The sequence below is a fragment of the Neofelis nebulosa genome, chromosome 1, assembly GCF_028018385.1.
Source record: "Neofelis nebulosa isolate mNeoNeb1 chromosome 1, mNeoNeb1.pri, whole genome shotgun sequence".
In the NCBI taxonomy this organism is placed as follows: domain Eukaryota; kingdom Metazoa; phylum Chordata; class Mammalia; order Carnivora; family Felidae; genus Neofelis; species Neofelis nebulosa.
Window position 1 is genome coordinate 222,621,412 of NC_080782.1, and position 25,145 is coordinate 222,646,556.

Sequence of the window (25,145 nt, forward strand, 5' to 3'; positions counted from 1 at the left end):
GCTAGGAGAGCTGACCAGCAGAAGGGAAAAAAAGCAGTCTATTCTGACTACACTGACCAAAGGAGTCCAATTCATACCAAACATCTTTCTCCCACTTAGAAAACATCCTAGCATTTAAGGCCTTCTACTGTAAGCCCATTACTAGTTCTTTTCCTTTCTCTTTCATTTCTCTCTGCTCTCATATTTGTGTCGACTGTTCCTATCCAGTTGTCACGCCTTGGACATGCAGTTCCTGGGCCTGCCCTGCAGTAGTTCTGCGGACTGCTCTATCTCTAGTGCCTTCAACAGTGCCTAGCACGTAGCACACAGTGAGCACTCAATACGTGTTGGATGAACGAATCAATGGTTGGTTATCTTTTCCTTCTGGCAATCCAAATCCATTACAGCTTTAAAAACTCTACATGAAATTTGCCTATTCCAGTAAACTTCTATCCATTATCAATCTAGTTTTTAAATCACTTCATTTTCCATATCCCCTTAGCAATTATTTATAGTTTGCATTTGATTCATATACTTACTATGTTTCTTTTCAAACACTCCCACATCCTTTTTACCTATGTTATATTTTCAATTAAAATGTATCAAATTTTACATATTGGAAATGCTGCTCGACAGTGCCTCATGTGCTGTAGAAAGCAAGACACTTGATAGGTGGGCCGGCTACCTCCTTAAAAGGAGGACATTCTCTAGATCATTGTGATCATCCTTGAAAGGGAGTTTAGATACATAGATAAGTTCTGTTTTTTTTGCTATTTCACTATATATTGTGTGACCTTGAGTAAAATCATTCCTTCAGTGCTTAGTTTAAGAACAAATTAAGAAACTGTTTCCAAAGCAAAAACATTTTAAAGTTACGGAAGAATCTACATGTTGGTACATTTCTCCAGAAATATTTAATGTAATATAAAAGTTCTAGCTGGTCAGGACACCTGGGTGGCTTAGTCGGTTAAGCATCTGACTTCAGTTCAGGTCATGATCTCATGGTTCATGAGTTCGAGCCCCGCATTGGGCTTGCTGCTGTCAGCACAGAGCCTGCTTTGGATTCTTTGTCCGCCCCACCCCCCCCGCCGCCCCCCGCCACCCATCCCCTACTTGCACTCAAAATAAATAAATAAGCTTAAAAAAAAAAAGTTCTGGCTGGTCAATTTGAATCTTTTCTTGTAATTTCCATAGAGATGTCCATGCAGCAAAGAAACTGAAACAGTATTATGTAGAAAATATCACCAACCATAGAAAGACCCCTAACGTCTTCATTGAGAAGAACCAGAGATAACATCCTGATTTTTGCAGTACTCAAGCTACTCCTTAGTTGTATCATGAAGGAATTAATGTAGTGGAACACATTCAAGGAATTGCTGAGGTCAGAATAAGAATGTGGAAAGTGAAGTGATGAATCACTGGATTCTACTCCTGAAACCAATACTACACTGTATGCTAACTAACTTAATTTAAATAAATTAAAAAAACAAAATGAGATACCTTAAAAAAATGTACAAAGTGTAAAAGTATTTTCTATAATGGATTTTTGAAGAGTTAAATTAAGAGTCATATACTCTCTGGCCTCCTTCTCCATCTACACTGTCTTCTGGCAATAATAAATTTGGGCAACCTATACAAAACAATTTCTAAGGACACAGTAGCAGTTTCTGCGTCATTCCCATTTCCTCCTCTGTAAAAGAGGGTTAATCAGACATTAACATGAAAATATGGGGGGAAGAAAAATACCAAACCAAAGAACTGAGTTTTAGTTCTACTGACATTTATATATCACACTTCCTGTTTATGATTTCAGAAACGCAGCCATGCAGTGCTTCTATTAAAAACTGAGTGATTAAGAACAGTTTCAGGGTTACAGTGACAACTTATCCAAAGGAAAAAAAACTCACTAAACTTACTATTGCCTTCATCGGTGGAATTGCTATCTTTGTTGTGTAAAAAGTTAAATATTTTTCAAACATTATTTACTAATAGTGTAGTTAAAGGGGAGCTTGGTGGTCTTTTGTCCCTAAAACAAGTAATTAGACATGAGTCTTCGTTCTAAATTTGACTCATTAATGGAATAGGAAAACCAAACCAACCCCCAACTAATATATACCTATAGGTATGTATAGGTGCAAGTATGTATATATATATATATATATATATATATATATATATATATATATATATGATATACACACACACATATATATATATATACACACACATATATATGTATATATATATGTGTGTGTATATATATACGTGTATATATACACGTATATATATAATATATACACGTATATATATATATACACGTATATATATAATAATTGCAAAAATTTGCTTTTTTCCCCTCCGTTTTAGATTTCAGCTGCCAGTTGGTTATTGTTAGGCAGTAATTAACAGTCCCACCTGCAGGAGGGAAAGGGTAGAGGTGAATGCAATTCTTAAAGCCCCTTTCTTTCACGGTTTGTTCTGTCTGAAGGTAATCATGTGTTTATTTTTTAGTATCTACTTCAGATTTTGTGTGTGGAGGTGTGTGTGTGCGCAGAGAGAGAGCACTCAAGTGAGCAATAACTCTTCCTAGACATCCAAATCCATGTTCTCATTTCTTGTTGGCCACAAAGATAAACTTGTTCCCAGCTTCCCTTGCAGTTGGGTGTAGGCATGTGACCAAGTTAGAGCCAATGGAATAAGAACAGCATTTCTGTGTACTACATTTTAGTCTCCTAAAAATACTTGCCTTCTAACAGACTGTCATAGACAAGACCCTCCAGGAGGCCTTGGAAGTTTGGTACTGAAAGCCTAGTTACTGGAAAACCTTGGAAACTAAGTACTGAACTACTTGTCTATTTTAGCAAGAAACTTGTTTATTTTAGTAAATATAATTGGAGCCATTATACATTTGGGTGTTGATCTGTTATGGCAATTAGCCTACCCTAATTAATGTAATACATAAAACTTGTATTTACAGTGTCCCTTTGATGCATGACTCCAGCGGGTGGGCACTATTTACATTGTAATGTATGTAAGTGGCATTTCCTGAAGCAGGATTAAGAAGCTACAGGTATATATAAATATGGATATCCATATGAATATATATATATATATATTATATATATTATATATAATATATATATATATATAATAAAATAAATTTTCACCCTAGGAGTTAAGCAATACTTAGTTCTGCCAAACTAACTCCAACTTCTCTCTTGGATTTTACTGCACACAAGCATCGCTTTGTGATTGATAATGAGAGGAAATTTATACTTAGGATACAAATCAGATCTCTTTCTTAGATTTGTTCAACTGTTACTATATAGTGTTCTTATAACCTAATAAATACTTCTGGTATGCATTAGGCTGAAAGAGTGTTAGGATCCCCTGCCTACCCCCACCCACTCCAAGCTTACTGCTATGAGTAACAAAAACTTTTCTGATTTACTTTTCTCATTTGTAAGACGAGAGTTGGATTGTGTAACCTCAAAGGTCCTGTCACTAAAATTCTATTGATGACTGTAATGTCCATCCATAGCTATTGGTAGAAATAATCATTCATGTGAGTATTGGTTTGGATTCCAAATTCATTCTATAGAGATCGTTAAAAGTAACTTGAAGTTTTGAAAAAAGGTATGTAAGTTGCACCAGTTCACAAAGATGCACATCAGAAGTTTCACTCTTCTCCTGAACAAAAACTATTAAGTTGAAAAGGTGTTTAACTCAGAACATTTTTTAGGGTAATTTTAAAGCAGTGTGTCACCTGATCCCTTTGCTCATGGGGGGAGAAGTACCAACACTAGTGCAGAATGTGAGATCTACTGAAATAATGTACCATATTGCAAAAAAAAAAAAAAAAAAAAAAAAAGTAGAAAACTAAATAGCAGATTGTGTAGTTGTTCACTGAATTTAATAGTTACAAGTTTAAATTTTATTTCTCCTAATTGTATATTTGTGTCCCAATGTTTCAGCGTAGTAACCATTAATATTATAGCAAGCTCAGAATCATGGCAATATCACCAAAGTCATAGTTACCTTTGTCATAGTTAACACACTAAATCACATTTTTGGTGTAGCTAACAGAAATGAATATTTATTTGCCTATTTGTCTGCTGTTGGGGCTTTAATCTCATGGATTTCAACTATGGGTAAAGCGAAAATATACATCATCCAGACTTGATGCAGGCACGGGATTGGCTTTAATTCATTCTTTTACTGCAGGAGAGCTGCAGAAATATGGACCTCACTCAGGGATGATACTGTTTTAGAAAGGAGAAAGAACAGGCTCTGTAACATTGTCCAAAGTGGAGTTTTTTTTATATTATCAGAAAGCCATATATAGGCTGGAATAGATAAGAAGAAGGAATCAGAGTGATTTTTTTTTTCCACACAAAAGGAATAAAATGAGAAAGCCTATAATAGTATTTATTTTGGGTACTAGGAGACAACTATAGATTCTAAAATATCCTTTACAATACTGCAGAAATTGGGAAAAAAAAATCTTCAGAATGAGGGCACGGATAAATACATTTTGGTATATATCCCTATGTTGGAATGCTATGCAGATATTAAAAACATGTTTTTTTTTTAATTTTTTTTAACGTTTTTTATTTATTTTTGAGACAGGGAGAGACAGAGCATGAACAGGGGAGGGTCAGACAGAGGGAGACACAGAATCCGAAACAGGCTCCAGGCTCTGAGCTGTCAGCACAGAGCCTGACGCGGGGCTCGAACTCACGGACCGCGAGATCATGACCTGAGCCGAAGTCGGCCGCTTAACCGACTGAGCCACCCAGGTGCCCCAAAACATGTTTTAAAAAATATTCAATAACATGAAAAAATGTTCATTATAAACATTTATTCTTACTAAATCCTTTATTCTTACTAAACAGGGATCAGTCTTATTCTTTCCAACCTCTGTCCTCTTTCTGCCGTTTCCTCTCCATCCCCAGGATAAATAGGAGCACAATGGAAGAAATGTTTAACACAGAGACACACGGATTGTGATATTTAGAGCCTGAAGTGATTTTAGAGATAATTTAGTTAAAATCCATCAGTTTGCAAAGGAAATGGGCACTCTCAAAAATGAAATGTTTCATCTAAGGTTTCAATTCTTTTAGTATTATCACTTGCTAAAACTTAGGGTTTCTTACTCCCCAAATTGGGAATGTTTCACTTTCTACTTCAACATTGCTATATCAGAGATTGGGTCAGACCAGAGTAAAGAGAGTAATAAAGGGAAGGCCAAATTCTAGATACTCTTTCTAGTCTATCCTTTCTTTTGGAGGGGGAAGTACTGGTTACAAGGGGATGACAATGACCAGTCATAAAAGAGCTATAGGGTATCTGGATGTAGAGATGTCTATATTTCCTAATAATTGAAAATCTTTAATGTTTTTCTTAATACAACTTTAAAAATTCTTGGGGTAGAACCCAAATCATTTCTTTTTCTCACTTAAGTAATATTGGTAATGAAAGTGACTAGATTATAGTTTAGGACTATTTATTTATTCATTTGCTTTTGTCTATCTCTTCCACTAGAATGTATCTTGTAGGAGGAAGATCTTTTTTCAGTTGACTCCAGTGCCTAGCAAATGTTTGATACACAAAAGATGTTTAATAAGAATTTGGTGAGTGAATTAATAAAGCAGTAATCCTTTATTTACTTAGACTAGATTTCTTCTGGATATTTTCCTCAAGTTTTGCAATCCTATCACCAGTCTAAATCAGTTTTAGAATTAGGTAAATCTGCTCTGTTCATATGCTCTGTATTTCAGTCTTGCACAGTAGAACTGTTTTGTAATATTAATTTAGGCGCTGTTAAAACTCTTGTGCCAAGTTTACTTAGTTTGGGAATGATGTTGGCCTGCAGTTTTATTTAACTGAGCCATGGAGGTGCCCCGGCCTGCAATTTTTTTTAGATTTCCATCCACAGATGAAAGTGTACATTTATACCATGAATTAGTGATATACATGTGATGTACAAGTCAGGAGGCAACACTGTTGGGTGAGTATATTTGAAAATAGGAAAAAAGAGATTGTGATGCCTTGAAAAATAGCATTAGGCCGAAATAAGTATATATTTAAACTTACATCCTCAAATTAAGTGTAAGTTTTGAACCTGACAAAAACAAGTAGATATTTTGAAGAGTGGATTTTTCCTTAAAGTAAGATATTAAAACCAAAACACTAAACCCAAACTTAAATATTAATCTCAATTTTATTTTTTTAATTAAAAAAATGTTTATTTTTGAGAGAGACCAAGTGTTGGGGGGGGGAGGGGCAGAGAGTTAGGGAGACACAGAATCCGAAGCAGGCTCCAGGCTCTGAGCTGTCAGCTCCAACTCATGAACGGTGAGATCATGAAGTTAGACGCTTAACCAGCTGACCCACCCACATGCCTCATCTCAATTTTAAAAGGTACCCCACATAAAATTTTCTCCTTAGATTTATTTTCAATATAAAACTGTGTAGGAAATTAATTAAAAGATTTTTTTACAGCAAGGGGCGCCTGGGTGGCTCAGTTGGTTAAGCGTCCGACTTTAGCTGGGTCATGATCTCACAGCTTGTGAGTTCAAGCCCCACGTGGGGTTCTGTGCTGACAGCTCAGAGCCTGGAGCCTGCTTCAAATTCTGTGTCTCCCTCTCCCTCGGCCCCTCCCCTGCTCATGCTCTGTCTTTCCCTCTTAGAAATAAGTAAACATTAAAAAAATTAAAAAAAAAAAAGATTTTTTTTACAGCAAATGTTTTACCATATGAAGAAGTTTAAAACTATTGGCCTTTTAGCTCACTTCTAGGAATTTATCCTAATTTAGGAAATAATCTGAAATGCTAAAACAGATGTAAGTATAAAAAAGTTCATAGTAATATTACTCATAAGAAACTAAGGAAAATAGTTTAAATGACCACTTAAAGGAAATACTACTCAAGGAACATTATACAGCCATTGAAAATATTTTTGAAAGAGTTTTAAATAATTTGAGGAAACATTTGTGATATAGTGTTAGGAAAAAAGGAAGTGTACTCAAATAGTTTAAACTTCATAAACTTAAACTACATGGAACTAGGACAACCTCAATAGTCAGTTGCCTGTAAATAAAAGAATTATTTTTTTTCTGCTGTCCTTTACAAAAGGTGTTTCCTTTACTTATTTTATTTAAACATATTTTCAGGGGTGCCTGGGTGGCTCAGTCGGTTAAGTGGCTGACGTCGGCTCAGGTCATGATCTCACGGTCCGTGAGTTCGAGCCCCGCGTCGGGCTCTGTGCTGACAGCTCAGAGCCTGGAGCCTGTTTCAGATTCTGTGTCTCCCTCTCTCTGACCCTCCCCCATTCATGCTCTGTCTCTCTCTGTCTCAAAAATAAAATAGACGTTAAAAAAAAAAAATTTAAACATATTTTCAAAATTTTCTTCACTTACATGTACTACTTTTCTAATCAGAAAAAGAAATCCATTACTTGTCATAGATATGTGTTCATGTCCCAGTGATATGTTTTCAGTGTCATGTCAATATAAATATTGTTGAACAATAGAAAAGTTTGATATCATATAAATCCAAATAGTGGAGTTTCCAAAAAAAAAAAAAAAATACTGATACATATCCTATAACTTGTAAAATTATAATGGTTTAATATAATTTAGTAATGATTTTAACATAGCAGGCTCTCAGCATGTTTGTGGATGATGGAGATAGAGAAGGAGCACCTCAATTTACCAAGTTCCTGGAATCTGTCAGTTAGCTAGTACCTTTCCCACCAAGAGTTTAATCATACAGTATAGTGTCAAAAAGCTGTCCATAAAATTGCTCTTAGTTTGTGTGGTATACTTTTGCAAACTATTACTTTCTACTTCAAAAAGAACAGTCTCTTATGTGCTAAATTTTTTAAAAAATGTTTGTTTTTGAGAGAGACAGAGTGGAGTGGGGGAGGGGCAGAGAGAAAGGGAGACACACAATAATCTGAAGCAGGCTCCAGGCTCTAAACTGTGAGCACAGGGCTCCATCTCATGACCTGAGCTAAAATCAAGAGACGCTTAACCAACTGAACCACCCAGGTGCCCCTCTTATGTACTAATTTTTTATAACCACAGAAGAGAGAAAAATTTGTTCTTACCTTGTTTATTTTGGTCAGCTGTAAGCTTCAGGTAAGACTCTGTGATCTGACATCATCAGTAAAAAAGGTTTCTTGTGGAAATAACTGGCAACAGTACTTACCCTGTAGGCTTGTTACAAGTTTTAGAGATCATGTATGTAAAGTCCCTATCAAGTGCATTGCACATTGGCATTCAGTAAATGGTGGCTATTATGACAATATATAATATTACTATGGCATCTTACTGTTATATTCCTATATAGAGGGTGAGTTGAAAAAATATGAATTATAATCTATTTTAAAACATTAATCTAGTCTTCCAGATAAAGATGGGGAGTAAGGGAAGAGCACAAAATTTCTCTCTCCAAATATCTTACAATACAGGAAAAACAAACAACAGTAAAAACTCCTTTAAAAAAAAAATGTCTACAACCTAAGCCAATGAAGGCCAAAATAATACTATTATTTGAAAACAAATACATTTGGAATTTGAAGAAATGAAATATGGTTGGAAATCAGATTGTCAACAAAAAGCAATACTGGCAATCCCAGCACATTCCCTGAGTCAATTCATTCTTCTTTTCTCCTAGATGATCATGCCTCATCTCTGAGAAGAGATGATATAAACAGTTTCAATATGATATATTGTTTATCCAGTTCTAGGGGGTAGTGGCTGCTTCCTGAAGTTACTCTTATTTTCACTAGTCCCTTTTTGCATTTTCAGTTCTATAGCACCTATCTGACCAATTCTTTGTACTCAGTTTTTGCTGTTGAAATTCTTAACAGCAACCAGAACAACTCCTCTTAAGTATATACATCATCTCCCTGCTCCTCATCAGACTTGGAACAAAATTCAGTCTCCTCACTAGGGCCTACAACACTTTTTGTGAGCTGGCCTGTCCATTTCTCTAGTCTCGTCTCTCACCACTTTCTGGCTCTAATTGGCTCTGATCATTCTGTCTTGAACACACCACTTTCCCACTTACAGGGCCTTTGTACTACTCTTTTCTGCCTCTGGATTGCCCAGGTCTTCCCCTGACTTACGCCTAACTTCATTCAGATCTCTTCTCAGATGTCATCTTAGAGAGACCTGCTCTCATGCTCCATTTAAAATGCACAATTCCTTCCCCCATTCCTCCCAATTTCCTACCTGGTGTTGTTCTTGTTACTACCTGACACTGTTTTAAGTTTGTTTATTTCTCCCTCCCCTATCCTTAACTAAAAGCTCTTCATAAATGTAGGAATATGTTCTTATTTTCCACTAGTGCTGGCACTCAATACATTCTAGTTGATAAATGCATTTAATAAATTGTAGTCAATGTAGTGGAAAAGGAGAACAAAGTAATTGCAAAGAAGATCATATGTAAGTGAGACAAAGATAACATAAAGCCTGATTCATCTCCCTGAGTACATAATGCAACAAGTGAATCAGAACAAGCACTGTAAAGATGTAACAGAAGAGAATTTCCACAAAATAATGAAAAGAACTGAATCTGCAGAAAAATATTAGACACATAATATTCAGTATTAAGGCATTTTCTGGTTAAGCTACTAACCATAAAGAATGAAGGAAAACCTTTTCAGACCTCCAGGAGACAACTAAATAACTTATCAAGAGGGAGGAAATCATGCTGGCCTTAGACTTCCTCTAAGCAATATTCAAAGTCAGAAAACAAAGGAAAAATGTCTGCAGTTTTAAGGCAAAGCCAGCACGACCCCAAACTATTATATCTAAATAAGTGTCATTTGAGAATTGATGAAAAGACCAACACAAGCATCCATGGATCCATATAGAAGAAAACCCCAAAATTACTTAGTGAAGGGCAGATAACTGATGAATCAAAATTCAGTAACTAAGATACTGAGAACCAAGGCATATTGTGAGCACGGGATTAAAATGCAAATCAAGACCAAATGGTCAAAGAAATTAGGATTATAAAACAAATAGACATTAAAACCTCAACTTTGTAAAAATAATGATGTAATGATGTAAAAATACATTTTTCATAGCAGAGTCTATTAGCATTTCTAAATTTGAAACATATAAAAGTCTCCAGACTCTTTTTTAAACTTCAGATATTTTAAGAAATAAAATCTCTTGTAGTAAAGAAACATTTTTCTAAAAGTTCAGCAAGTACTTCAGTTTATCTTACCACTTCCAAATTAAAAATTTTAATTTAATGCTTTTAACTTAAATGTAAAGTACATATTCTGATCTTAAATAGATTATCTTATTTGTATAAATGCATAGAAATATGCCTAACATGATATTCATTTAAAATTGATAGTAAAATCTGGGATCTGATATTTAAAAACCTTCCTGTAACTTTCTACATTAAGTTATTTATCAGTGAACATGTATTATTTTTATGAAACTAACAACACTATTACCCACAACAATGTGAATATACTTAATACTGCTGAACTGTACATTTAAAAATGGTTAAGATGATAAATTTTAATTGCTATGTCTTTAACCACAAAATTTAAAAATAAATATTAAAAATACTGTTAAAAAACTTATAAAATAGATCTAGCCAAGGGGCACCTGGGTGGCTCAATTGGTTAGGCGTCTGACTTTGGCTCAGGTCACGATCTTGCAATTCGTGAGTTCAAGCCCCATGTCAGGCTTTGTGCTGACAGCTCTGAGCCTGGAGCCTCCTTTGAATTCTGTGTCTCCCTCTCTCTCTGCCCCTCCTCTGCTCACACTGTCTTTCTCTGTCTCTCAAAAATGAATAAATTTTTTTAAAAATTTAATAAAATAGATCTAGCCATTATCTAGCTTTACAGATGGATTATGACTATGCTAAATTTTTCTTAAATCAACTTTTCCATCAAAGGTAACCCGTCAAATTACACCATTCACATAATACTCTGTACTTCCTGCCTATACCTTATCTAATTTAATTTTAGAAAACATTGTTATAAGTATGTAAAATGAAGAATACTTATAAAGAGTAATATGTTGATACTTTATTAAATATCCTAGTGTTACATAAGAATGTAAATATGTCATTTGATTTATGTATTTTGGAGGAAATCTTTTAATGATTTTTTTCTGATTGTTAAAATAATTTGTGCTCATTTTAGAAAATATGGGAAAGAAAAATTACCATAACCACATATAATGCACTATGCTGTATTTTTACCCATCCTTTTACTATGCATATAAATGAATACATCTTCAAATAAATGAGGAGAGATAGTTTTATAGCCTAAAAAATTGAACTGTACATTAAATTTAAGTATTAGTATTTTTCTGCATTAAGACTTTTAGTGATTGCATAATATTCCATTAGATTGATATACCATGGCTCATTTAACCACTCCTTTACTGCTGAATATTCAGATTGTTTCCTCTGTATAGATGCTGTACTGAATATATATATAAGTCTTTGACTTTGTATTTGATTATTTCTTTAGGATTGGTTCCTGGAAGTGGAACTACTATATCAAAGATTTGGACATTTTTAAGACCCCAGAAAGGTAATATAGTAATAAATGCGACTGTAAGTTTTAACACATTCTTAGCTACACTAGTTATTAACACTTGAATTTTCAATCTTTGTCAGTCTGATAATAGGGAGACTCATTGTGTAATTTGATAAAATTGCATTTTTGCTCATATACTCATATTAATAACTTAACTACCTCAAGGACTTAATATTCTTTGTCTTTTCCATGATGCTTACTCAGCTGGTGAAGAAATGTATTTTTTATTGACTTTGGCAGTATTTCTTTTAAAATAAATTATATTTTGAACACATAGAAAGGTGAAGAAAAATAGCATAAGGAAGGATCCAGATTTATTTTACTTAGTAAAAAAAGGTAAGATTGTATTTAATTATTAATGTAGTGGTAAATAGAACATTATTACTAGAAGCTAGCAATATCATATTTTATTTATTGTAATTTATTTCTTTATTGAAATCATACTGAATTTATTGCTTAATGTGCCATTTTCACTACAGTACTTTCCAAAATGCTTACTAAATGCTTAGCTTATAAGATTAAGAAAAACATTCACTAGATAACTACTTTGAAATAATTGCCCCAACCCTGCTTTCATTCACGATGCCTAGAAATAGACTTGCCTACTTTAATTTTCTTTCATGTTGTTATTACTATGAAGTCATTCTATAGATAGGGTAATAAGCATTCTGGCATAAAGAAAAATAGCATCTGTACAACGATATGGCACAGTTTGGTTGGGGCTGTTCCTGCTTCAGAACTTCATTACATAATTTGAAAGTGTTTACTTAAGCTCCTTTGGGCTGCCTCCATGGTAGCTATGAAGTCATAGAATTAGGACCAGTTTGGGGCCTGATAACAACGTCTGTTAGTTTAATGTGAACACCGTGTCAATTTTTTTTTTTTTTTATCATTGCTGTATAAGAAACTTTAAAAACAAAGATATACTTAATTCATTTCATTTTTTAAAACAAGTATGCTTCTTCAAAAATCATTAATACACAAAACAAGGGATTCATAAATGTATGTTTGCTCATTGTCTAGATGTATTTATTTTAAAATCTGTATTCCATACCATGAATTCACAGTATGATTTTGACTCAGTATAATTATAAATAATTATGCAAAATTACCAAAATGTGTAGAGGTATTAGACAGCCTTTAGGAGAGTATGAATTATTAAAATTCTATTTCTACACCAAGACCATTATTTCTATCTCTAAGTCACAAAAGAAATCTAAGAGAACATCATAGATGTATAAATTATAATAATATCAGCTTTAGGAGAATTTAAAAAGATACCAGGTTATAAGAAAAAATTATTTTCTCTTGATTACTCAAAGAAAGGTAATATTTTCAGTTCCTGAGAGAGAGAACTCTTGCTCCTTGGCCAACCAAATAACTAGGTGTATTGGTTTTAAAGAAAAATATTGCAATATGCATTGTAAACATGGAAGAAGAATCATTTAAATTTTGTATTGTAATAATCAAATGGTATATCACCTTCAAGGCAACGTGAAAATTTTTTATAAAATACCTAAAATCTCAACCATCCCTTTAGAATTACTGAGTTTTATGAATAAACAAGCCTAAGTCAAGATCCTGTTATCTAAAAGCATATAGACCTCTTAAAGAAATGTCATTTTGTTTTAATTATGTAACATGAATTTATTATAAAATTACTTGTTGGAATAGCATTTTGCTTTTTAACTAACTTTGAGAAGTTAAACTGATGGCCTTGCCAATGATCTAGTGAGGTACAAAGTCAGGGATAATTCAGGGAAGAAACAGAAAAAACCTTTAGGACCTGATCATCACTCTGGAGGTATAGCCACTCTAGGGGTCCTACGTGGATTGGGAGAGAGGGGTTTCTGTGTATAGGCGGCCTGATCTGGAGGGGGAGGATGGTCAAGGGGGAGAAGAGGGAAAGATTATGAGACAAACTGCCTACTCAGATTAGTTTAGGTTTAGCTTTGCTGTAACAGTGAAATGTGGTGGGGTTTTTTTGTTTGTTTATTTATTTTGAGAGAGAGAGAGCGAGCGCATGTGCATATGGTATGATCAGGGAAGGGGCAGAGAGAGAGAGAAGTAGAGAGAGAATCCCAGGCAGGTTCTGCATTCTGAGCCTGGAGCCCAACATGGGGCTCCATCTCATGAAGCATGAGATCATGATCTGAGCTGAAATCAAGTCAGACACTTAACCCACTGAGCCACGCTGGTGCCCCTGAAATGTTTGGGTTTTTATATGTCATTCTCATATCAAAAGAGGATGATTGTTTGGTTTCTTATGTTTAAATATTTTTAATATACGATACATTGTTTATAAATCTGTTTATCAGAAGTTAATATGTGTGGTGATTTTAAACTAAATATTGCCAATTCTTTGACACGCCTTCATTAAAGGATCAGAGTCTAATTCCCCTGTCTAGAATATGGATGGCCTTAGTGATTTTTCTCTAACAAACATAATGTGATAGATATAATGCTGCATGACTAGTTAGGTCATACAGCTTCATCTGGCTCTCTGTCTTAGGACACTTGGAACCCAGGAACCCTGTTGTGAGAAAGCCAAAAACAGAAGGACAGGCCATTGTGTAGGTGTTCTGACCTGATAATCCCAGCTAAGGTCCCAGTCATCAGTGAGTACTAATCACTAGACATTCAAATGAACAAGCCTTCAGATGATACAAACCTCTAGCCTATGAGCTGCTCAAGATGAGGCCAGGTGCATTAGAAACAATCTATCCCTGCAGAGCACTACCCAGATCACATGTTCATGAGAATGCTGTTTTAAACCACTAAGTTTTGCGGTGGTTTGTTAAGCATTTGAATCCCTGTTTCTAGGGACTAGCTCTAGCTCAGGTTAGCTGTAACAAGTAGGAAGGAAATGGAGGAAGCAAAAGAAAATGTCCTCCCCCCCCCCCCCACTTTTCCTCGTTTCCTTAGATTGAAAATCTTAGCACCTCCTAGTACTAATTGTTGGCAATTAAGTATAGTTTTGAAGTGCCATTAGGAACAAAAAAACACGATAAGGGGGACCTGGTCTATCTATCTAAACTCTTCCTTGAAGGCTTAGTGTCTGAGCAGGAAAAAGAGAAAGCTTGAGTCTATTTCTCCTTTTCTTCTCCCCTAAGTATACCTAGTTTCAAAAAGGAGGGGAAAGCAAGATTTAATCATTTCTTGCCCTCATCTCTCTTCTGAATTCAAATCTTTTAAAGGTGATTTTTTTTTCCCCCACTAAATGACTACACAGACACTTCAATCTTATGAAGGGACCAAACCTACAACATATTTGCATTCCTTATCAAGGAAGCAGGATTTACTGACCAAAGTGATACACTAAGGACACCACTCTGTCTTCAGTCACTCATCACTGTCCTTGAAAGGTTCCTCAGGCTCCTCTCCTTCTAAATGTGGACACTCCCTAGGGTTCTCTTTTCAGACCTCTTCTCACTTGACACACTTTCTGGTCCGTCTTACACATTCCCGTAACTTTAGTTACCAACTACATTTTAATGACTCTAGAGAGCCAGACTTTACTGCCAACCCTGATGGGATAGTTCCCTGATAGCTGCAATTCTACACAGAAAAAACAGGGTTCCTCCTCCTGAACCTGAGGTCCACTCCTCCTCCTAGTCTACATACTAGAGCAGAAACCTGGGGATCCCCTGTCTTTGCCCCACACAACCAGTTTTCCATTCCACCAATTCATTACTTTTCTCAAATCCCTCTTCTCTCTAGCCCCACTGTCATTAGGTACACAGCAGTGGTCTCAATCCATTCTTACTTCCATCACAGGCTGTTTTACATTCCATCTTCAAGTTCCAGCACCCCAACCAATGTAATCTTTTCACACCTGACCACGCACTTCCATTAAAATATCCTATCTTTGTTCTCCCTTTCCTATAGGTGTTAATCTTGAGGCCCAATAGTCCTTTACTCACAAACCCCTTGACAATGTATACAAAATTGTAGTATAGGTCTATAGGTACGTTTTAATGGAGAGAGGCCATATTCCTTTCCATAGGTTCTCAAAAGGATATGTGTCTGCAAAAAGGTTAAAAACTTGAAGGTCTCAGGCTAAAGTCTGAACTCCTGGTCTTTGTTCAGCTTCCTTTCTCATGCCCTTCTTCCCTCCCCTCTTGTCCCATGCTTCTCCCTCTGTAGTTCCAGGCCTTTGTACATGCTGCTTTACTTGCTCACCGTGGGAAGCCCTTTCCTTTCGTAGCTGGCCTAACTTTTGCCATCCATGAAACCACCTTCTTTCTTTTGAGAAACATCTCAGGTCACACTACCTACAGAAAACTGTGCAGGGAGGGCTAGCCCAGCTGGGTGTCAACTATTGGCTCCCTGAAGCCAGCCTAGCAATTGCTCTTTTTTAGCATTTACCCCCTGGATTTCCAAACCGGAAAGATGGTGGTGGGAGGGGGGGGGGGCGGGGTGGTGAGGGGAGAGGGAGAAGAGAAAAAAATAAAACCTATAAAGCCTGTAAAACAAGCAATGACTGATAATTGTTTCTGCAGCACTTATACACTGTAGAAGAATGCCAGGCTGTAATATACATTTTTATAGTACTTTCTGGGGAGGAAGAAATTGAGTGGCAAATATGTAATTTATATTTGCCAGCAGTTTTGATGATAAATACCACACACACTTTCCTGTTCCAGAATATTGTACAGGAATTTTCAACATCATCCAGTTTTCCTTTATTTTATACCTAGACACCTCATGGTGTTACTTATTTAATAAATCCTTTAACAATGCAGTTCTGATATTCTATAACTTGCTAGGAGGACTGCTGGGTCATATATCTGAATTATTGCTTCTGGTTCACCCAACACCAGAACAGTCTACCATCACAATGTGTCCCTAAAATTCTCCATCTACTCTGGAGTAGGTTCCAACTTTTTAAAATAAAACTTGGGTCTGACTAGTACACGAGTGAGACCTGCTGTGCCTTATAGCACAAGCTCTAGCCTTTTCGCTTTAAAAACAAAAAACAAAAAAAACAAAAAAACAACAACTTTTAATTGTTGTCGCTTAACACAGCTCTTTGCCCTTCTCAGGCCGACTGATTTGAGTGAAGTGTACTGCCCAGGCTAGTAAGGCATCAACTTATAAATAGCGCTTACCGCGCTGAGTCACCAAAACCCCGAGTTTCCCCAAATAGCTTATAACGACTGCAGGAATCATAGCCCCCCGGAGTGGTGACTGACTCCCACCACACACCCGCAGGACTTTAGGCCCGCACCTCTGAGTGGGTCCACAGCCACCAGGCGCCCCGTGAACGCGGGCAAGACCGCCAAATTCCCAACCGAGAGTCGAGTGTTGGACCTCGCGCGCACTAGGACGGCGCTCTTGGGACGCAGAGAGACTTGGCCTTGACTGCTCCGGGGCCGCCCCGCCCCCTCCGGAGCTAGGAGCCGCGGGGGGCCGGCACCAGCCTCCGCCCAGCGCCACCCGCTCACACAATGGGACGTGTCGGGAGGGGGTGGCCACGGCTCCCGCTCTGGTCCCAGGCCCGGCTCTTTGGATTGCTGGGGAAGCAGCGACGCGCTAGGGCAGTGAGGAAAACCCCTGTCCACCCTCCGCCCCCTCCCACGCTTCGAAATGGCTACAGCCGCAGTTACTGGGGGCTGGAGAAAAAGAAATGGGGGAGGGAGCGGAAGTGCCACCCCCTGCAGTCAGAGGATGGTGACGTCACCCCTACAGTCAGCCTGTAGCGGGGGCGTCTGCCCGTCACGTGGTGCAGCCCCCCCGTCCCCGCCGAATCCCGCGCGCGCTTCCCTCCCCCAGCTCCGACTCCCACCTCTCCCCCGCCCCTTCTCCCCAACTTTCACCCTCCCAGCTCCAGCACTGCTGTCAACAGCGCCAGCTCCGCCCCCTCCCCCGCGCCCAGAGTAACCGCCACGGCGGCGCGGCGGGAGCTCGCGCACAGGTCCTGGGCTCCTCGGAAGGAGAGCGTGCCCCCTGACCCCACCTTGCCCCCCAGTTCCTGGCGCGCTGGGTGCGTGGGCACCGGAGCCAGGGTGAGCGGCGGCGTGTGGCAACAGCTCTCCTCTGCTCAGCCCTCCCACAGCAGCCGCAGGACGAGGCGGAGACGCCAGGTCCGAGCTCGGAGGGGGCGAGGCGCGCTCCGCGGCCTCCTGGCCCTGGCACCTCTCCGCCGGGGGTCGGTCCCCGAACGGGAGCGGCAGCCGGGAGCCCGCCTTCGACCCGCGCCGGGCGGCCGGCGCCCAGCGCCTCCGCAACGCTCCCGCCTCCGCTCTCCTTGCCGCCTGGGCGGCGCACGCTAGTCCTGCCTGGCTTCGTCTCTGGCCGCGGCGCGGGCAGCGGCCGTAGGACGAGGGGCCAGGCGCTGACCGCTTCCTAGAGCCCCCTCGGTCACCCCGCCGTGGACTGCTGGGGTTGCAGATTTGGTGGCTGTCACTGCTTCGCCTCGTTCTATTTTTCCCCTCAATTCCCTTCTAAAAGTAGAGGCTTGGGGGAGGGAAAAAAAACAGTGTAGAAAGGGGCGGTACGAACTGACCTGTCAACGGCGGAGGAGGAAGACCCCCGGTCGGGGCGAACTCTCGAGCCCGCGCGGGGACCGGAGCCCTGGGTTCGCGCGGAGCAGTGCGGCGGCGGCCGTGCCTCAGCCAGGTGTTCCCCCCTCGGCGGGGCCCGCGCTACCGCGCCCGCCCCCTCCCCTGGCGCGGCGCTCCCCGCCCCGTCGCCAGGGACCAGGGAACCCCCCAGCTCGATTTTTTGTGCAGTTTCAGCAAAGCTCCGAGGAAGTTGGTCCTTTTGTTCCACTATTTATAGATTGCGTCAACATTGCGAAAAGGAGAAGGCGGAGCGGTGGCCCCTCCCCCTCCCTCCGCCGGCTCCTGGGAGAGAAAAGCCCCAGCACACGACCTAAGTACACAGCGAGCCAGCCGCCCGCCCGCCCCCGGCCTCCTGCTTGCCGCTTCCCCCTCCTCCTAGCCCGGGCCAGCGCGCTGCCAACCCCGTCACGTGCCCGCTCGGGAAAACCAGCTCCCCGGGGCTCCGCGCCGCCCGCCAGGCTCCGTGGCGGCTGCGGCTGCCTCGCTCAGCTGTGCGCCCAGCTCGTGGGTTCCGGCTGTAGCCCGAGCGTCGCGCACAGCGTGGGCACCCACATCTTAGCCACCCGGTGGAGACCCCTGGTCCGCGGGTCGAGGGTGTGCTCACAAACGTTCGGCGCTTCCGCCCTCCACCTCCCCCACCCCTCCGCTTCGGGAGCGCCACCGCCCTGGCCGCGAAGTGTGCGCGCGTTCGGGCCTCGCCTCGGGGCCAGGAGCCTGACTTGTCCCTCGCGCGGTGGCTTCCCCAGGCATTGGGATGCCTCCCGGCCCCGCACGATTGGATGACGGCGGGGGACTGAGGCTTGCGGAGGTGGCTCCCAGCAGCTCCCAGGCTGGCCCGCGGAGCGCGGGAAGCGCGGTGTGGCCGTTTCAAGACGCGCGGAGAAGCTTTCCCTACTCCGCAGGTGCAACGAGGCGTTGCGCGAGTTCACTTACAGCTCCCGGGACTACTGGGGACCGAGGAGTTTGCAGACCTAAGCCGCAGTGGGGGGGACTATGGCTTTTGAGGAGTTACTGTAAGTTAGATCTGTGACAAAAACATTGGAACTTTACTTCAAAACCTGATGAGATGATAGGCCCCGCCATACCCCCGAAATGAAACTGAGCTCCCTGCTGGCCTGAAGCCTGTTTCTGAGCTCGATGTAAACAAGGAGGGAGGTAAATACGAGAGGAAGGCCTTATAACAATACCAAGTGCAAATAGCTAGTTTGAGTGTAATTTGCCTTCTAAATTTATGGTCTTTTCCCTAACTAACTTATTTAGATCACAGTTTAACTTGCCTGAGTCGGAGTAAAATATTTTAGCCTATCATATCACGGATGGAGAAAAGCCCAGGCTGAGCTGGGACGAGTGCAGGAAATGCGTTGGACCTTTCCGGGCAGCTGGACAGTGTGGTAAACAGTCTGGAAGGGTTATGTTGTTTTCTACGAAGTTTGGAGAGACTGTACTCGTGCATTCAGCCTCGTTCAGGCTCGAGAGCAGGCTGGGGGAGTGGGGGCGGGACCTCTGTACTGGCCAGCGCCCGCGAGCCGCGCTTCCTGGCCCCGCAAGGGGCTTGTCCAACTAGGAGCGCTTTCGCAGGGGCCACACTGACAGCAGTAAGTTTGCCCCTATTTGAGAAAACTTTCCAGGTTTAGGCCTTGTTTGTTTGTTTGTTTGTTTGTTTGTTTGTTTAAGGAGGCGAACTTAGGCCATGAATTCATCAATTTAGCAACATGTGCTTCGCTCGCCATAAAGAGGCGAGAAGTAAAGTAAACCTGTGCAGTGGTTGCTGGATTTGCAAAGCGCGGAGCTAAGCGGACTCGCAGCAAATTGGACGACGCGTTGGTCCCCTGACTCCTGACAGGGCTTAGAGTCTGGTGGGGGAACTCGCTCTTAATCTTCTGGCTTTCGTGCCTCGGCTCTCCTTCAAGTTAGTGAAAGGCCGCCTCTCTTCCCGCCTTTCTACCCTGCCTTGTCTTCTGTATTTGAAAGACGCAGCCTGCCTAAGAAAGCGAATTCGTTTCTACGCCAATTTTGTTGCACCCATTCTTATAAACCACGTTTCTTTGCATAAAGAAAACAAGCCAGGGCCTCCTGGTCCTTCCCGCCCCTGCAAATGACAGGGCTGTCCAGGCCTTAGCCTTCCTTCCCCCTTCCCGTTTCGGGCCAAACCGCGGTGTCCCCGCCACTTTGCCGGGACACGTGCCTTTCACCCCCACTTTGTTCTTCCGCAGTCTTTCCAGCTGCGGAGGGGAGGGAGCGAAAGTAAAACGAAAGCACCCGGGTGCATCAGTTGCAGCGGCTTCCCAGGACTTCCCTGAGCGCGGCTGTGGGAGGTCAAGTTTTGGGGTGGGGAGGCAAGGGTGGGCGCCGGAGGTGCGCTGAAATTGGGTTGGAGGGTGGTCCCCGGAGAGCGTCCGGGGGCTGCCAAGAGCCCCAGCGCTTCTCCTCCCCCCTGGGAGAAGCGAATGCCAGTCCAGAAGGAAAGTTTGGCCTGGGTCGGGAGTTGAAATTCGAGACTGATTAGGTCTGTGCGGAGGGGACGCACAGGCAAAGAAGTGTGGCGCGGAGGCGAACGTTGGCCCCTGGAGGCGGATCCCGGGGCGAGGCCCGGGCTAGCGAGTGCGCACAGAGGCCGCAGAGGCCCACGGAATTGTTGCTCCGCTCAGGTTAGATAAGCACCCAGACTCCCCGAAAAACCAGGGTTCTACGTGGTATAAAGATTTCAGGAAACTTCGGTGACATCCTCTGCTCCCGCCCTCCTCCCTCGGGGTAGTCACCGCGGGGACAAAGGCGGCCTGCGCAGATTTGGACGAGGCACGGCCCTTGTGGGCGGCCTTACCGGCCGCAGACTTTCTCAGTTAAGGGAAGGCTTGAGAGTATCTCCACGAGGTGAAGGTAACCCTCCACAACCATGCCTCAGGGATGGCTGCCGGTCCCAGATTGCGCCCTCGGCTCCCCCACCCCCACCCCCGCAGTGAACCAACCCTGGAGAATTGGCCTCCTAGAGGCTCGCTCTTTCACTCCAGTACAAGTGCGTAGCCAAACACCGGAAAATCACCACCTCACCCTAATAAACAGCTAATTTTATTCTATTTAATGGTACATTTGTCGTAGCGGTATCTGTGAGTTTTGGCAAGTGTTAAAAAATCATTTCATCTTAAGTGAGTCGAATGTGGAAACGTAGTTTTCTGTGCGAGTAGCTGGGGGTCTGTGCTTTCTCTCACTGGCACCTCATGCACGGTGCAGACCACAGCTCTTCCATCTCGAGCTGTTCAGAGGCGGTTTCGCATCACGCTCTTTCGCTCTTTAAGTAGAGAGACTTGGAATTGTGTACTTGTTTGCGTTGTTTAGATCCCGCATTGCTGCTTATGCAGCTCACCAACGTGACTTTAAAACAGCTGTAATTTTAAAAGATGCAAAAGTTAGTTCGCTTAGGCGAGCCTCAGTAAGGCAGTCTTGGTTTCCTGCTAATGTTTTGCTGGTAGCAGGCAGCGGTCAATCCCAGACTAGCATTGTTCGTTTTATTCCTTGCCTCTTTCCCCTAACAGCAAATACCAGAAAGTTCTAAGTGTAAGAAGATGACCCACTCCACCCAAATTTCTTTATACAATGATGAGAAGAGAACTACAGGTGAAATAGACCCTTAGGCTTATGGACACTTAAGCTACCCTTTTGTAAAGAACCATCTATTTCTTTACAAAAATATTCAGCAGAAGCTGTTTCTGAAGCACCAGCCTGATAAAAATGCCTCCTTTTACCATGCTCGCCCTTTGGCTTCATACCTGGCCACTGTTCGCACTTTCTTGCAAGTTTTTCCCCTTGTAACATTGTTGTGAAACAGAGGTTCCATCACGTTATCTTGCTTTCCTGGGCGTCTGTAATTATGAAGTTGGTCTTTTCTCCACCCCACTTAAATAAAAAGTACATGCACGGCTTTGAAAGAATTAGTTGTCTTTATTGCGCACCCTCTTTTTTTTTTTTTTTTAATCTCCTCATACACAAATGATACTTTGCTACGGCTAGGTTGAAACTAAAGTGCCTAAAACGTTACCAGCCCGGGTAGTCCCTGGAGCCATCGAAAGCCCAACCTTGCGTACTCCACTGGAACCCGCACCAGAAACCTCGATTTGGAGTCCAGTTTGGAAATAAATCTGTGCTTTTCGCGGTGAAATGGGAACTTGCCCAAGCGATGCATCTGGCTTTAGATTTTATGGGGAATATGATCTCGAAAAGGCAACGCCTGTTTCAGGCGTGGCAACATGCCCCGTGCGGATCTCTGGGGGCTCCCTCCTGCAAACAGTGCGCGGGGCCTCGACCCGCAGGGCCTCAGCCAACCTCTGGGCGCCCTGGTTTGGGTTAGCCCCACACCAGCGTTCTCCCTTCCCGGCTTCGCCTGGGGTCGCTCTCGGCGGCAGACGAAGCTTTTAGACCAGAGGAGAAAACTTGAGGCTGAGATCAGATGTCCTTAAAGGGGCTCAGAAAAGGGAGAGGCTCTTCGCAGTTAGTGCCAAGAAACTCGGACACCCCGCGCTCCACGTGAGGCGAGGAAAACTGTCCTGGGGGAGCACAAGTGTTCCCCAGACTTTGCCAAAATTTCTAGAATCCATAAGTAACGTGTCCCCTACCCCCGCCCACCACCGGTTTATTTCATAATCCCCTTCCTTCAGGTTGCGTTAGGCGGGGACCCAGGCGGAGTGGGGGTAGGGTGGGAGGTGGGGTTGGGGTGAGGTGAGGAGGTTGAGCCTTCTCGGTTCAGCGTTCCCCCGGCAGCGGAAACCTGTAATGGGTTAAATGGCGCGGCGGGGTGGGCGTGGGGAGTGGTGCCTGTGTTCGGCCCCGACGGGCGGGAGAAGCGGGGTGGGGGTGTGGGATCCCGGAAAGGGCCGGGAAAGCGGGGACCAAGGCGGGGGGGTTGTGAAGCGAGGGTTTCTGCAATTGGGGGTTGGCTTCTAGGAAGATGCGGGCGGTAATGGGGATGGGCCCGGTAGCCGAGAAGCCAGGCACTGGTTAGTACACGTCTTGGCCCCCCCTGGACAGGGTTATGTCTGGAGACCTCCTTGGCACCGAGCTCTGACCCGTGGAGAAGATACTCCCCCTCGGGCTCTTTCCGCGAGCGGGGCTGGGCGGGCGCAGGGAGGCTGGCGGTGCGCCGCGCCGAGCCCAGGGCGCTGAGGTCGACAAGTAGCCTTCGGAGCGGGCGGCGGCCTTTCTCCGGTCTACGTGGAAAAACTCATTTGAAAGAGCAACCCCTCGGCCAGCAGCCCTTTAGCCCTGGTAAAGTAGATAGAAAGGGACTCCGGGAACGAGGGAAGTTCAGTATAGAACTCCGCACAGTTTCCAAGTTTGTGAGGGGCTGGGAATCTTGATAGCTCTGGAAGAGCTGCGCCCATTTCCCCTTCCAGGACAAAACTAAAGGCGTTTGCTCCCAAGGAAGGCAGAAGTTCAGGCCCCACGTGGGACCCGAGCAGCCCCGCCGGCTGACCTAGGGCTCGCTTCTCCCAGCGCGCCGGGGGAGCGTCCTTTCTGAGCAGCCCCGGGCGGGAAGCGCGCGACTCCCGGCGCGCTCCGCGCTGGGCCGCTTTGCGACCCGGGCGTTACAGCAGGAAACACTTCGTCCCGTTTTCTGTCTCCCAGTCAAAACATTTGGCTGAATCTCGAAATAACTTTTTTGATAGTCCGGAAAAGAAACACGACAAATAGACTCACCATCAGGCTTGCGTCAGAGAACCATTTCCCCTGGACTATATAGCAAGATTGGTTTTTTCATTAGTTGCAGGAACTGAATTTTTGATGATTTACCTGCCTGCTGGAGCTCCTGGGTTTATTCTCCTCCTCTCCTTTCCCACTTCATCTGGTTGTCAACTCCTTTCTCTCTCTCTGTCTCTCTCCCTCTCTCTCTCTTTTTTTTAAAGCTCCGGGTACTCAATTACACCGTATCCATTGTAATTTACGTAGCCGCTAGTCTAACTCAACCTTTATCAATGGTCAATATAAGCCACAGTGTTTGCATAACCCTCACAAAATGGGTCATGTTTTCGGTTCCTTTGATCCACAGTGACGGAAAAGTTTTGTTTTGCCTGTTCTTTTATTTCTCTTCTCCTTTTCTTTTCTTTCTTTCTTTCTTTCTTTGGCACATCGTATTCAGGGATGGTGCTCTCCTCCCAGTTACAAATTCCCTCTCCTCCCAAACAGTACGGGATTGCTTTTTCTTAATTTTTACAGGGACTTAAAGAGTTAGGAGAAATTCAGCGTTTACTGACTCACCTTCACTCTTCTTTTCTTCTTTCTTTTTTACAGTCAGGATTAACACTAAACGATGTAATCGGTTAAACCAAACAGACTTTAATATCATTAAACATGGATCTCTCCATTAACCTTGGCAATTATGTCACTTCGAAGAAGGAAGTAATAAAAACGAAATTCTTGCGAATAAAATAAAATCATGGAAGCTATCCATCTGAGGTCCGGATGCAGAATGAGGATTCCGTCTTTTTCAAAAGAGCTCTTATTTATAAACAATGATTAATATGAAATAAAATGGGTAAAGCTAGCCCCAACAGGGTGCATGCGCATAGTGGGTACTCAATGAATATTTAATCTCCCTCTCTCCCTTTCTTCTCCTCCTCATTGGAAATTTTGGCAGGAGGTACAGACTTCCCAGTGGCTAAGGAAATTATGCTCAAACTTCGCTTCTGGTTCATGTAATCTCCACTCACTTAAAAAAAACTCACAAAATTTATCCAGGGAGCTTTAATAGCTTATTAAAACTTAATGGAAATAGCTAGACAAAATAAAAAGTATGGTGATTACATACATATAAATCCGAAACACACTAAATTATTTCAAACTTTTCAGTGGCTGTAATAGGTAACCATTACCATTTGATTTCGTTTACTGGTTTCTACAGTAAAAACGAAAACTGTGGGCTCCTGCTCGCGTCTCGCGTTTCTGCTAGAGCAGCCTTCACCCACAAACTGATCTATCTAGACTTGATATTTTTCACAGTGCAAATTTTATCTTGATCTTGTTCAGCTA

The 25,145-nt window shown here is 42.4% G+C and overlaps 1 protein-coding gene and 1 long non-coding RNA gene across 3 annotated transcripts in view; one reads left to right on the forward strand and one right to left on the reverse strand.

Annotated features, from left to right (window-relative positions):
- LOC131486114 (uncharacterized) overlaps positions 1-13,972 on the forward strand; it is a 38,359-nt gene extending 24,387 nt beyond the window's left edge. Inside the window, exons 4-5 of one of the 2 annotated variants that reach the window (XR_009249190.1) lie at positions 5,524-5,612; positions 11,494-13,972. This is a non-coding gene — a long non-coding RNA (uncharacterized LOC131486114). The remainder of the gene's footprint in view (positions 1-5,523; positions 5,613-11,493) is intronic. The other variant, XR_009249191.1, reaches the window with a different exon arrangement.
- Positions 13,973-16,730: 2,758 nt separating this feature from the next.
- On the reverse strand, positions 16,731-22,305 carry LOC131493253 (collagen alpha-1(III) chain-like). Its single transcript, XM_058697579.1, has 8 exons — positions 22,162-22,305; positions 20,819-20,959; positions 20,280-20,722; positions 19,638-19,735; positions 18,447-19,019; positions 18,071-18,335; positions 17,382-17,985; positions 16,731-17,177 (listed from the first exon to the last, which is right to left on the reverse strand). The coding sequence occupies exons 1-8, from the start codon at positions 22,303-22,305 to the stop codon at positions 16,731-16,733; spliced, it is 2,715 nt and encodes a 904-aa protein (XP_058553562.1).
- Positions 22,306-25,145: the final 2,840 nt, after the last annotated feature.

Coding starts and splice junctions, on each gene's coding strand:
- LOC131493253 (XM_058697579.1), bottom strand. CDS start 22,305: ATGCATCGCTTGGGCAAGTTCCCATTTCACCGCGAAAAGCACAGATTT. Junction 19,736..20,279: donor AAAGTGGCGGGGACACCGCG/GTTTGGCCCGAA, acceptor TTTCTCAAATAG/GGGCAAACTTACTGCTGTCA. Junction 17,178..17,381: donor GCAGTGCTGGAGCTGGGAGG/GTGAAAGTTGGG, acceptor CTTTTTCTCCAG/CCCCCAGTAACTGCGGCTGT.